At 36.6% G+C, this 14,157-nt stretch overlaps 1 protein-coding gene across 2 annotated transcripts in view; it reads right to left on the reverse strand.

Annotated features, from left to right (window-relative positions):
* Positions 1–8,733: 8,733 nt before the first annotated feature.
* NECTIN3 (nectin cell adhesion molecule 3) overlaps positions 8,734–14,157 on the reverse strand; it is a 65,553-nt gene continuing 60,129 nt past the window's right edge. Inside the window, exons 8-9 of one of the 2 annotated variants that reach the window (XM_082069829.1) lie at positions 10,347–10,409; positions 8,734–9,797 (exon numbers count right to left, since the gene is read on the reverse strand). In XM_082069829.1, the coding sequence (XP_081925955.1) occupies positions 9,621–9,797; positions 10,347–10,409 (240 nt within the window). In that variant the 3' untranslated portion in view covers positions 8,734–9,620. The remainder of the gene's footprint in view (positions 9,798–10,346; positions 10,410–14,157) is intronic. The other variant, XM_082069830.1, reaches the window with a different exon arrangement.

The raw sequence follows: 14,157 nt of genomic DNA on the forward strand, positions 1-14,157 counted from the left end.
GAGAGATTATTACAAAGCCCCAAATAGAGGGTTCTTGTTTAGGACTTAATTGTGTCAGTCAAGCATGGACAACAACGTCTGATCTTTCAAAATTAAATTTCCATCTCCAAGGAAAGAAAACAATGCTTAAATTCAGAAGAACAGCAAGCCTATCTTCCTAAGAGGAATTTATTTAAAGTTTCAGGGGAAATATTAAAAATATTTACATTTCCTAGAAGACTGCAAAATTCCACTTATAATATCCAACAAATATTTTGTGTTGGAGTGTGCTATTATTGATACAATTAAACTTGTAAGAAATACTAAGATGTAGGACATGACAGGGAATGGATGGTTTCCTGACCTACATCAAGCCACATGCACAAAGGGGCAGAGAATCTCGTCATATGCAATTTGTGTGTAGGAAGCTTAGAAGAGTTTTCTTTCATTTATTTCCCTGCACATTAAAAAAAAAAAAAAAAAAGGATTTATTACTGTGTGGTATCAATGGATGCTATGAAATATTTTTATTTGCACCAGCAGCGACTTGGCCAACTGGAGTTGGGCAACTTCAAGGTATGTAATTTTAAAAAAGCATTCTCCCACTTTTTGCAAACTTTGGCACACCTATAATTGGGCACATGATAGTAAGTGCACAGCTTCCCAGACACAACTGTCTATTACAAAATATCCAGAGAGTAACACTGTGAGCTCCCATACAAACTGCATTAACTAAGTATAAGCACTTAATGCAGTCATTTCAAATTCAAGTTTACTTGCATATCACCTAGGTGTGTGGTTTTGTTTTGTTTTTTTCTGTCTACTGAAAGTCTTCTCAGGAATGGGAAGAGATGAATTGTATGTATTCAAATTAAGATGCTGACTATGAACATTCTGCTGTGAACTGTAATAAAACATCAACAGCAAAAAAAAAGCCCACTAATACACTTATGATTCCATGTGCTCTCATAAGGAAGTTCTTCCTTCTAATGCAAGTCAGGGCTATTTCAGATGGGACTTGTCTAATGGTGCTGGAGTAGGTCCAAAGCAGCTCGAAACACTTTCAGAGCATCCATTAGCCTGCTAATACATAAACATACTCTGGCCTGCCATAGTTTCTTTAAATCAATGTCTCAGGAATGCACCAATATCAGTTCCTTTAACTCTAGAATATTAGCATTAAAAAAAAAAAAATCCTCAAAATACCACTAGAAGTGTCAGCAGGGTGGATGGGGAGAGGGAAGGGGCGAGGGGACAGGCAGAGTCAACTCTAGCACTAAATTTGGTACCATTGCCAATTGCAGATGTCGGAAGAACCTGAATTGCAGAAGTCCTTGTGCCTAAGTTACTAGGCTGCCCAAAAGAAGAGGAAGAGACACTTCAGTAAGAGATCTGAAATTCAAAGGTGCAGTGAGCATCTCTAGCATCCACTCATCTCCATCTGTGTATTTCCACTCCCAACGGCTTTGTCTTTAGACAGAAAATGCTGATGACTTTTTCAAAGAAAGCCTTGCAAAGTTCTTAATAATCTTCAGGTAAGATTGCTTACATTCTTCCAAGAGAAAGACTTCTATCTGAAGCCTGAATCTTCCATCGCAAGAGGAGCCAAGACACTATTTGCTATGGTTATTCAGTTGTAGTTTAAGCTGTTTTCTTTCCACACCTCCTCCCTCTTTATTTTTTCTTGCTACTTACTGTATAATCAATGCTTTTAGATACAAGTACCCATTAGGCATTTTATTCTGCATAGATATCCGTGGGGTCAATTACGCTTGCTGTGCAAATCATGCACTCAAGCCTGATCGGTGACGCTAGAAATTCCCTTATTTTCAGCTTTCTAGGTGAATCTTTTATGGTCTAGGGGACAGCTATGCAGCTATTTAACTTGTATACGATCCAATCTTAAACAGATGGTGAAACTTGGATGTGATTTCATAGTAACACATTTGAAAGTGACAAGTCTCACTTTGTCTCAAAACTGTGGCTTTTTGAGTTTTTGATACCCTACTATACCCATCAACATTCAGCTAAATAGCATCAACACCCAAACTAACCAGATTCCTCCTGGTATTAGGATATATCAGAAACTGAAGAGCTTTCTAGACAATTGTCACCTTTAGTATATTTAAAATTGTTTCAGAAAACTGAGAAGTCAGTCACTGCTTTGGTAGAGAATTTTTTTGGTCAATTGCTAACACTACTTCATTATGCTAGGGGCAAAGAACTCATTTTTACCATTAGGAGGTCACAATATTTTGTCATGAAATTCCAGTACTGAACATGCCACCTCACTAGCTCTCCTGCCTCAAGAAAGCAAGGGGAGAGTAGTCTAAATGGTATATATTGCCTTCTTGTATAAGCAGAGGACTGTTTCCTCCAAGCTATTACAGTCTATTCCATGTTTATTCTTTTACTTGCTTACTCTATGTCATCCATCACCTGAAAAGTAAGGTGATTTAACCATTTTCAATGTTGCATCTTCATTTTTCGGGCTATAAGGGTAGCAGATGTTGACAAATGTCCCATTTTCCACTTTGAAAATTTCTCACACATACATCTCATGCTGTTATAGAATGTAAAAGAGGTGAAAAAATTATGCAACACTGCATCTCAATAATTTCCATATAGAGTCAAAAATTAGTTAACAGTGTCCTAAAAAGCCAGAGCAGATGGATGAGAGAAAAATGGTACAACATAAAACCTATTTTTCATCTTAGAAATGCATTAGATATTTTCTCCTTAATAAGGTCCTAACTAGGTACATTAGTGGGAAATATTCAGCCAAGAATATAAAAAGAAATGAAATCCTAGGGTAAAGACTGGTGCCTCTCCCTGCTGGGGTAAAAAGGAAAAAGATAACTGAGCAAAGAAGAATCCTACAGATGTAAGAGGAGAGAAGGTGTAGGGAAAGGGCAGTAGACACGCAAGCTGTGGAATGAAAAGGAACAAAGTAGGTTTTCTTAAGGTGTCTGAGACCTTTTCAATCTGAATTACTTTAACTAATAACCCCAAACTGAACTGAAGGAAACACTGTGAATCTGTAAAGCTCCCTGTTAAAGAACAGAAATTAGGTAGATGCACATTGCAGAAGGCAGGCAGGAGAACCTGCAGGTTCTGGTTTATATAAAGACAGGTCCATCTGGTGTACAAAGTCAGTAGACACCAGGGGCTTTGGTGCTGATCAAACGAAAAATCCTGCAATGAGATATTCTGGAAAGTCATCTTTCTGTCCAAACACAAGCCTTGATAATGGCCACACCAACTCTGGAAAATTAAAGACTGCGCAACTTTGTGGTATATAGATGCATCTGTGCCATATGGCTTCAGGCACTGGGTCTAGCCAGGAAGAGCTCCTGATCTTCGGTGCAAGAGGAATCCTAAAGCAGATGGCTTGACTTTTTAGTTTAAGGCAGTGGGACTCCTTGGACCCAATTTTTTAGCAGACAATTTAAAAAGTGCTTGAAGAACCAACACAAAACACATCCAAATACATGAGACTTTTTGCCTTACTAAATATTTGTTATGTGTTACTAATCCAGGACTTCTAGCAATACTCCTGGCCACAGGAAATACATCCAGTTGACAGTAAGTCACACATTAAGTCACAAGCACTAGCGATGAAGCATTGTACCCAGAAACCACACACATCTTCCTCAGGCAACCTTAAGTCTTTTTTTTCCATTTGCTTAGCCTACTTGGATGAAGCAATCTCCAGATCATGTTATCTAGTCAATCTGGATTTTAAAGCTACTTGGATCAATACAAAGGCATTTTATTTGCCCATAGGAGTTTCTTTCTTCTCTGCTCACGTCAAAGAAGGAAAGAACTTTGTTAGTTGTGGGACTAAACCTGGGCAGCTACAGTCACATCAGTAGCTGGTCTGGTCTTGAAAGAGCCCATTTAATCAAACAGAAATCAAACTGCTCTGTTTTCATCCACCATACTTGACAAGGAATTCAGCTTTTGTCACAAATGGTACCTAAGACTACTTGTTCTGAAATTACTACAGCAGCTCAGAAAAGTTATGTAGATCTGTGGACTTTTTTTTTCCCCCTCTTATGAGTACAATACACTATGGTGACAGGAGGGAGCACACTTAATCTTTTAACAGGTGTCTGTCTCTCCCTGACCAGCATGCAACTGGTAGGACTGAAGCACCTTTTGCTGGTACACTGATGTGCTGTACCTGACCTAATACTGCACGTAGCCATAACTGAGCCAGAAAATCTTCAATTTCTGAAGTTCATTATGAGCTGAATGCTGTAAACAAGCAAACACTGCCCCAAAATATTTTGCTGTCAACTAATGAGCTGTTCAAGCCCAGAATATCTCAAGTCATACAGAGAACTATACGAAACTTCTTAATAGGACAGGCAAGATGAAGTGTCAGAAAACTGAAACTGCAGACACACCATCCCCTACAGATGGGATTTAATGCAGCAAGACCACTAGGAGCAAGATTTCAGATAACCAAGACAATAATGAACAAATAAAATTCAACATTGGGAAAAGGACAAGTGGAAAAAAAAAGACAGGTAAATCCTTTGTAGCATCTCTTAAACACTTTGCCTACAATCCTTAAGTGGTATAGCTGGATTATTATTTCCATATAGATGCAAAATTGAAGTTACTTCCCAGCATTTAGACAGAAATCGTATGCCACTGGATTGGAATCAGAGGCAAAAGTGGCAGACAAGGATTTAGTCAAAGACATCTAAATTATCAAGGTATAGTAAAAGCAGTAAGCATATCTGAAATACTGTCACAGGCATCCTAAAAACTCAGAACCCACTAAGGTAAGGTTTTACCAGAACCAGAATAAATTCAGATGCGATGCAACAGCAAATATTTAAACTTCTTCCTCTGGCAACCAGCATTTTAAAAAAGTAGTTATTTCCTGTAAATCCATGTTAGATTATAATTTTAATTTATCCCAGTGGAAAAATACATTTCAAGTTGGAATATAATGAATCTGAGGCTAAACTCAGTCAAATTAAAATGACTTCTTAATATATCAAGTATACTCTATGCATTCTGCATGTAGCCCTTGCACAATAAGTTCAAGTTAATCTAAGCCAGTGAGTAAACTGCAGCCTACTTCATCTCCAACTTGGTCTCAAAGTAGTGAGCTAAATTCCATTTGTAGTGTCTTGATTACCAGTCACACAAATGGCAGAAGAATCACAGCTTGACTTGCATGCTCCTAAATAGAATTTATTTTCTACTGGCAATTGAAGGCTCCAGATTTAGATACAGCATAAAATCAACTCAAGATCACAAAACAGGACTAGGAAAAGCTGCACTGACAGACTTGTTGGTGCAGATTAAAATGCCCAACACATCTCTGCTTGGTTTGACATTGTTTGAATAATTATTACTAAGATTCACAATTTATTTTTTTGTGCATTTTCATCCAGTATCATTCAGCTAAAGATATGGAGCTAATTACCAAAAACACAATGCCATACTTTTCAGTAAAGTGTTATCATGCTGAGATTCGGCCACTCTCCATCTTTTGCTTTTTACTAGCTGTCATCACCTTAAGAGCTTAGCATAACTTCTACATATCTTTTTAGCACTTCATTAGAACATAACTGTCCTTAATCAAATTCACAACAACTGGCCAGATCATTCATGTCTTCCTACACCAAGCAGGTTCTTCTAAGTTTCCCCAGTATTCCAGAGCTCTACACCACCAGTAGCATGAAATCCGGTAGCATAGCTTTGGAACAACACTAAAAATGCAGGCTAGCTTAATGTCCAACTTAATTATTTTGATGACATTGGTAAGACATGTTATATGTGTAAGCAGCAACGAAGCATTTTGATGACATTGGTAAGACATGTTATATGTGTAAGCAGCAACGAAGCATTAGCTTTGCTATTGGAAAGCAACGTGTTTCTAAAGGCCAAACCCAGTCTTCCAGTTCTCTAGACAAAAGCCCCCAGGGCCACCTCACACCAGGCAACTGAGCAGTTAAGAACAACCAAGGCCTTTTTTTCTCTTTTTTTCCTGGAGCTTTAGCACTCCCAGTCAGTAATCTCTGATGTGACTTAAGTTGCCAAAACAATTTTGTCTGCTCTGTTACTACAGTAATCACATGCAGAGCCTTCAAACACCAGGGTGGTTCAGAGTAACTTCAGATCTGTGGCACCAAAGTAGTAACTATAGTGTATTTTAAGCACTTATCTATACAACAATACAGCATTCTGCAGCCAAATTTGTGTCACTCAGAGAAGGAAACAGCAGTAACACTGCCAGAAAGCAGGAAACATTAAGAACTCTGAAGGTGAAAACCTCCTCCTACTTTTCATGAACTCAATACATTTGATCATTTTGTGACCAAACAACAGTAGTCCTTTAATAATCTCATTAAGTGTTTCCCTTCTTTTAATTAGTACATTTTCCTAGTCTTCCTTTGTATTACATCCACAAATATTTTGTATGTATGCCAAATAGTACATCTTATTTTTCCTATAATTAGACTGGCTTGTAGAATTGAAATATTCTTGAGCAGAGGACAATTTACATTTATCAAAGCTAGAGACGTGAATTAATACTCTTCCCCTCCATTCCTACTTCCCTCAACGATGATTTTGGTTGTTCACTTAGGTGCTGGATTTTCACAAAGTACCACATGCCCCCTGTTAAATTCAGCAAGTTTTGAAAAGGTATTTCCTTTCAGCATCCAACACCACAGATATTCAAAAGTGGTGCTGTTAGGAAAAAAACCCACGTGCTCCACATGTACAAACAGAGAGTAAGAAACATATCATCAAGAAAGTGGATGCATCTTCTATACCTTACACAATCTTAAATCTAAACATATGAAAAGTTTCTATTTCAATGTTTTTATTCAAATCAAAATACAAATACAAACACTTGAAAATGTACAAAAATAAAAAAAGGCCATTTTCTACATCTTAAAAAAGCAGATCAAACTTACTTCTGTATGTGCAATCCTTTCTGTGGGAAATCCTGATCAGCAGATATTTTTCTGTTCTCTTCAGAGCATTCTATGCCAAATTCCCTCCCCCCAAAGTCCAGCCACACTTAAGACTACAAAAAACATTTAAGAAAAATCTAACACACTAAATGCCCCTGAACAGATTACAAAGAAACCATTTCTAACAGGTACACATGATAATATATTTCTCTAATGACTTTAGGGCAAACTTTGTGCTGATGGGTAGTGTGCAATTCCAGCTTTCTAACTTGAGCAACGGAGTTGAATGACTTTTTTTTAAGCTATTTTTACAAATTCAAAACAGCAATTATAGCTTTGTTGATACCATTCTTCCTTCCTCCTTTTTTCCCCCCAAAGTTTCAACTCTCCAAATAATAATAATGTATCTGCAAATAATAAAGCAGTAGAAGAGGTCTGAACCCAGAATAATTGTTTTTTGACATAATCTGCCAACACAATAAGAACCAAAATGATCACCCGCTGACTATCACATCATACTAATGAATGTAGTGGAAGCATTATCACAATAACACAGTTTTGAAACACCCTATAATATATATCCAAATATTTTTTGTATGAAGTTTTGCTTAGTCATATTGATCAAATGATCTCAAGCAGTATAGTTCCTTTCAATATTCTGTCATTCTATTTGGCCAAGATACTTTTCATGTTCTGACAGCAGATGTTTTTGGAGCTGTAGTAGTGTGAGGACAGGTGAGGCAGCACTTGTGGAAATAGGTAGCTGCTTAAACTGATATTATTGGAAAATATATTTTTGGGGCACACAAGCCCTTCTTTAGGTCTCAAATACAGCAGGAGGCTTTCAAGTTGAAAACAGTTGCTCAGTTTATATGAATGTGCTCAGTCCCTTAGAAAAAGCAAGTTGACACTGGTTCAAAGAAAGCTCCTGAAAAGCAGGTTGTCTCCAGATTTTTCTTTGCCATTGCTTCAGCTGTCAACTTTATCCATATAACACAAACATGCTCAGCAAGAAAACAGTTAACATCTACTTGCAGAGTGTCCAGAATGTGGGCACCTAAGCCATAATCTTCTAGCTGGTACCTGTAACAAACTGAAAATATTGACCTAGCCCTATTGTGGATGGTGATCTCATTAACTTTTACTATGATGAAGACGAATGCAGGTTTTATAATGGCATCCTGCCTGCAGCACACTTGACTATACCAGCTTCCAATTCTATTGCTTCTACAACTATGACTCTTCCCTCTGAAAAATCCAACCATCGGCAGAGGAAACGCTAGTATCACAGAAGTTTAATTATCTCACAATAGCTAGTTCAGTATGACATAGCCATTCTTCTCAACATTCTGTCTTCAGATCATCTGACTGAAAATTATCATTGTGTACTATGTATAGAATACACCCAAGTCTTTTAAGTTTCTCCAGCAAATTTTAGTCAGTGTCTTATTTCCTGCCATCTTAAAATATTTTAAGATTGTCCTGTGAGTTCATTTCAGCACTAATACATTATACACTCTTTTTTTTTACTTGCTAAATATTTATTTTTTAATCCAAAGGAAAACTCATTTTTCTAAAAAGATCCTGAGAGCATTTTTCAACTATTACCACGCACTCATTAAATTTCACGTGGGATACCGTTAGCACTGTCAACACATCAGGACATTCTCCAGTTACTTCACATGACTGGTTACGATTAACAGGACAGTGCTGAAAACTACTTGAAGTCTACTGAGGCTTTCCTTTTCTTGCTAAGACACGAGGACACATTGTAGACAGTTTTATTGCAAACTGAGAAGAAATCAAAGAATGTGAAACATATTTATTACCAAGCAAGACACACTCTGCAACACTTAACATGGGAGTCATACTTGGAAAATTACTAAATTGCAATTTGTAGGTAAGACATAGCTATATATAAGACACTTCCAGGAAGTTTTGTCTGTCTAGTCATCTACTTCCTATAACTAAGTTTCATACAGACCTTCTGTGAAACTACAACCAGCAAGAATATCAACTGACATCCAGGATCAATACGAAACAAAAAGTTTCTGATGTAAGGGAATTGTTTCACTTTTAACAAGGTGAGAAGACACAACATACGTTATGAAACAGCAAGTCAATATTTGAGAGGTAGCCTAGTTGCTCGTTTGACTGGGAGAGGTAGAGCTGGTTGAGAAATCAATAGCTAAGGCCAGTCAAAATGATAATTATCCCAGGTTTTCTAAGATGCAAAAAAATGACTCTCAGCTTGAGACTGCTTATGTCACCAGGGATTCAGTTGCCTTGCTTATATTTACTCACTTTTATGTAGGCGAGTTTATTGTAAAATATCCATTCAGGGACAAAATGCTCCCAGAAATAACCAGGGAAACAGTTTAACTACATTTTGCCATGTGTCAACCAATTAATCTAATTTATACATCTTATGACTATGAAGGTTAATAAAGCTAAATGGCTCTGCTCTTTTGGCAGGTTGGTATAACTACAAAAACGAATGCATACCAAAGGCTAGAAAGCAAGTTAAGTCTTAAATTACATAGGGTTTACCTATATAAAATTCTCCATGCATTTTCTTCCCACAGGAAAAAAGACCAATTGTTTTAGAGATAAAAGCCAATGAGACATATTGGTTATACAGTCAACAGGTATTAAACCCCTTATATCTTGAAGGTGAGACATCTGGGTATAGATTCATACATAATGCTCCCTTGGATTGATGTAGACTCTTCCAGGTCCTGAGTTTTGTGGGTATCTGCTGCTCCAGTTCTTGTAGTATGTTTGCTGATAAGCAGGATACATATGCTGAAGACCCTCTTGTTCCTGTGGCTCTTCAACATCACAAGTAAGTTGTCTTCCATTCATAGCTTTCTAAACACACACAAGAAGTAATCAGTTCCATAGTTCATGTACAGAACCACTAATTCCTATTCTTGTTAAAGCTTTAAGCAAAGTAAAAGGTGCATGATCTCTCAAACAGTCGTAAGTATTGAGAAACATGAACTTAAAAATTCCAATTACTAGCAAACAAACGACAGAAGTGCTAGTAACTACTCAGAGTTAATATCAAACTTTTGTTTCAAAGGAAGTTAGATTTTAAGGCTGAACAAATCTAAAAAGCAAAATACAAACTATGAAGTCCGTTAGCACTCCTGTGTTTTGTTATTTTATTCGACTAGAACTTCAAAGCTCTAGTGTTTATGTATTTAAATTAGTCAGCAAAACTAACTAGGAAATACAGCATATTAAAATGAGACTGACTCTTTCCACTTCACAGACAGCAAACCCACATACTCATCAATTATTGACTAGGATGGACAAATACTTTCCTCTTAAGGAAAAACATTCTTCTAAGCTCATTTAAATGAACAAGATGAAATCAAAGCTTCAATCAGGAATTCAAGACATCTTATTATTTACCATGTGCTGCAAGTTTCCAGCATCTTTCTCTCTGTACTGGTTTTGCAAAGCAAAATGTTCTTTCTGAAAGAATAAAAGTTACAGTGGACACAAGTCAAAATTCAACACTGCAGAACATGTTTGGTTTATACAAAAATGCCAGTCATCACAAAATACACTCTACCTTGTGAAGCGTCTTAAGTGACTACCATTTAGAACACTTCTCACAAGCTAGTCTCTGGCAGAAAGAATATGCTGTCGTCAACTTAGTAGTGTTGTTTACATATATTTAATTTGTACTTTTTTATTTAAGCACAGGCATGTTTGAGAACAACTAAAAAGTTTTTTTTTTATTTTAAGATGACATTGATTTTTAGATAAGCCACAGGTTAAAACAAACACAAAATCCAAAATCAGTTCAAAAGTTTTCACGAGTATCATACGGATAAATGCTGAGTCTGATACCATGCAAAAGTATGTAACCAAAAAGGCATTTAATTGTAGACTACATTTCTGTTGTTTAATTCTATCAAATTAAGAAAAGTACTTCCTAGCAAAAAATCAAAAACTTCTAATGAGACTACACAAAACAAAGGCAACGCTTTTCAGCAAAATTAAACTCATTTACAACTTGTCTCAAAGTTCGTTTTGCTAACTAATTTTCCAACTAAGAGTCCACACTGCCTAGACATTTTACTACTACCTTTTTCTGTGAAGCCTAAAAACTTGTTTCTGAAAGCATATCTCTCCAAAATATTATTTCAGAGGTCTAGCAAGGCCTAATAGCTAGTTGTACATCAGGAACTAATTATCATTCTATTCATAGGACAAGACAATAGCTGATAGCAAGTAACATCCCCCCAAATGTGTATCTCATGAACACCCTATATCTGAATGGCAACTGTAGGTCTGCTCCTACTGTTCAGCACAGCTTGCTAATAAAAACATAGCCATGTACAGCAGTAAATTCTTCTGCAATTCAAATAAGAGTCCATTGCTCAATTCATTAATCCCGTTAGCTGTTTGAAACCTTCGCTGTGCTAAAACAGGGAGAAAAATGACAACTGGATGGGTCCTGCTCCCCGATTCCCCCTCCTACTTACACAAGTAGCCCTGGAGTAGCTTTGTTCTGCAGTTATTTGTCCTTCTGTGGTTCCTAAAGAACAGTCTCACCACCAAAATCAATGTACAGTGTGTTTCAAAAAGATGGAAACAATTTCAAAGCAGTATATTTCACAATGGCAGCGTGTTACAATTACATAAAAATTCACAGTTTAATGGGTTATCAAGTGGTAATCATTTGAAACTCTATGCCCCACCCTTGCAAGTGGTAAGAGTTTCATTCATAGGCTAACAAAAAACCTAACTTATTTACAAAACCATTAATTAAAATGCAACTTGTCATTTTGTATAGGTTTATATACTTACCTCTAATGTGATTATATCTGGGAGACAAATTTCTACCCATTTCAGGAAGAAATGCTTCCTTGTCCTTTTTCTGGGCTCCATCTAATGAATACACTGCACATGCTACAGACAGCACACTTGAACGCCTATTTTCAAAGCCCAAGGAACTCAGTTCTTTGTTAGGCATTCACAGTTTTATCAGAAGTTGCACTTTCTTCTTTTCAACCTTAGTTCTACAAAAGAAACACTGTACTGCAACTATGCATCTCTCCAGATGAAGGTATTTTTTCCAGGGAAGATTTAGCACAACTGAAAACACTGTCTCATGAGCAGAAAACCTTTCTACAATAAAGTCAGCTCGCTCTCAGAGGGGTCAGTTTTGATCTGAACCACTTCCCAACTTTGTGGCAAGTAACACTTCACTAAAAGGCACGTAAACTCAATATTTTTACAGTTACACTAGTGCATAATGGCACTATAGAGAGAAAACAGAAGAACAACTATAAATTATTTGTCCCATTCTAGGCATTCAGACAACTGACACATTACAGACTAGGAATTCTCCCTCCCTCCTGTTCTGTAACAAAGAAGTTTGAATAAGTAGGAGTTTAAAACCTCATTCAAGACAAACATAGTTTTCCTGAATATTAAATGCAATGTCTGAAAACACCTACTGGTTAAATCTGCAACCTAAACAGAGGTCTGCATATATTATTACTGCAGTAGATTGATACATTTATGAAATTATCAAGAACCAATATCATTCTCACAAACATTTCAGAAATAACACTGTGATTTCTGTTTGCTTTGAGTTTAATATGGTGATTCTTATCCATTTGCCCAGTTCTACCAGTCAGCTCCCTTATCCCTTTCACACCTCAAATGGCTTTCAGAATCATACCAGAAATACATCCATGTTCCATTTCAGATATATTGGCAAAATCTTTGGGGAATAATTATGTTTCTAAAAATCAGTTTAGCTTTCAACAATAAACCTACATGAGCACTAGTTTACTTTTTAAAAATAAATATTATACCACAAGCTTTACATTAGAGCTAAGCAATATATTGATTATGATGTCAGTTACTTAACAAAAGATTCAAAACCATCCCTTCCTTTCCAAAGTTTTTTGTCTCCATTATGATGGATTAACTTTGTTACTGAAACAATTAAACATGCAGTTAATCATCACCTGAGTTAATGGATGGCAAACTTTAATCGTAACAAGCAATGCTATCTGAGATTTATGACTTCGGGTAACAGCTTACACTATGGTATCATCACTCCTAATTAAGTTCTTCCCTCTATGCTACACTTAGCTACTAGTTTAGGGGCATGATAGGGTACAGCAATTGCTTTTGCACAATTGCACATTTGTTTCATAATCACTGCTTTTCCCAACAGCTCCACAGTGGCAGCAACACCACCAATCTCAAGTAATGTTTCATTTTTTTTCTTCCTTCCCCTTCACATTTTACTTTTCCACATTCATTATTTAGTTAAAATTTTGAAGCAATTTTGAATTACTTGACTTTAACACAACCTGTAAATTCATTGTGAAACAAGGTGAAAACTCATCTAATGTTTTCTACTTTCCCCACTCCTCCAACGTTCTTTTTCACTGTTTTCACAGGTCTGTTTTTCAAAGTTTTGCTTATGAAGTTTTCTGTCATGTAATTCCATTAAAAGGTTTTTTTGTTTGTTTGGTGTGTTTTTTTTTTTTGTTTTGTTGTTGTTGTTGTTTTGTTTGTTTGTGGTTTTTTGTTGGTTAGTTGTTTGTTTTGTGGGGTTTTTTTTGTTTGTTTGTTTTCCCCCTACCTTTAAAGTCATTTGCTCCTCAAGTCTCAGAGTGTAATCTGTAGATCTATTCTGAGAATATGTACTTTTCTGTTTACCAGGAGACATTGCTCTTTCAGACCCGAGCTAAGACCATGTATTCACCACAAAATGAGGTAAAACATGTGGGGAACAAGAACCCTGACATCACCAAAGGCTAATGTCCTGTGAGCACAAAAATCTGTCTGCTCTAGAATTTCTACCAACAGCAGACACAGACAGGATTTAAATAAACACTGGAAACCAGAATGGGAAATTCCAGTGGGTGTATTTATTCAATTAAAACTAGAGACAAAGGAAATAATCTCACATGGCATGAAAGCACAATAGCCTTGCTAGAAACGGGAGCCGGACCTTTTCCTGCCATGAAGCAAGTGATAGAACCAAATCATCAGGTTCTGTCAAAGAAAACTGGTGCTGAGTTACAGTGTTCCTATGCAGTATATCTGGGGTGTTGTGCTTTGATACTTACAAGAGTTTGCATTGTCTTACCTTTACATTTTATAGAATCATAGAATTGTTTAGGCTGGAAATGAATCGACATGACACTAGGTTTAGAAGTCCTGTCAGTGATCTTTTAAAATTTGA

The sequence above is a fragment of the Streptopelia decaocto genome (genome assembly GCF_964273445.1).
Source record: "Streptopelia decaocto genome assembly, chromosome: 1".
Classification (NCBI taxonomy): domain Eukaryota; kingdom Metazoa; phylum Chordata; class Aves; order Columbiformes; family Columbidae; genus Streptopelia; species Streptopelia decaocto.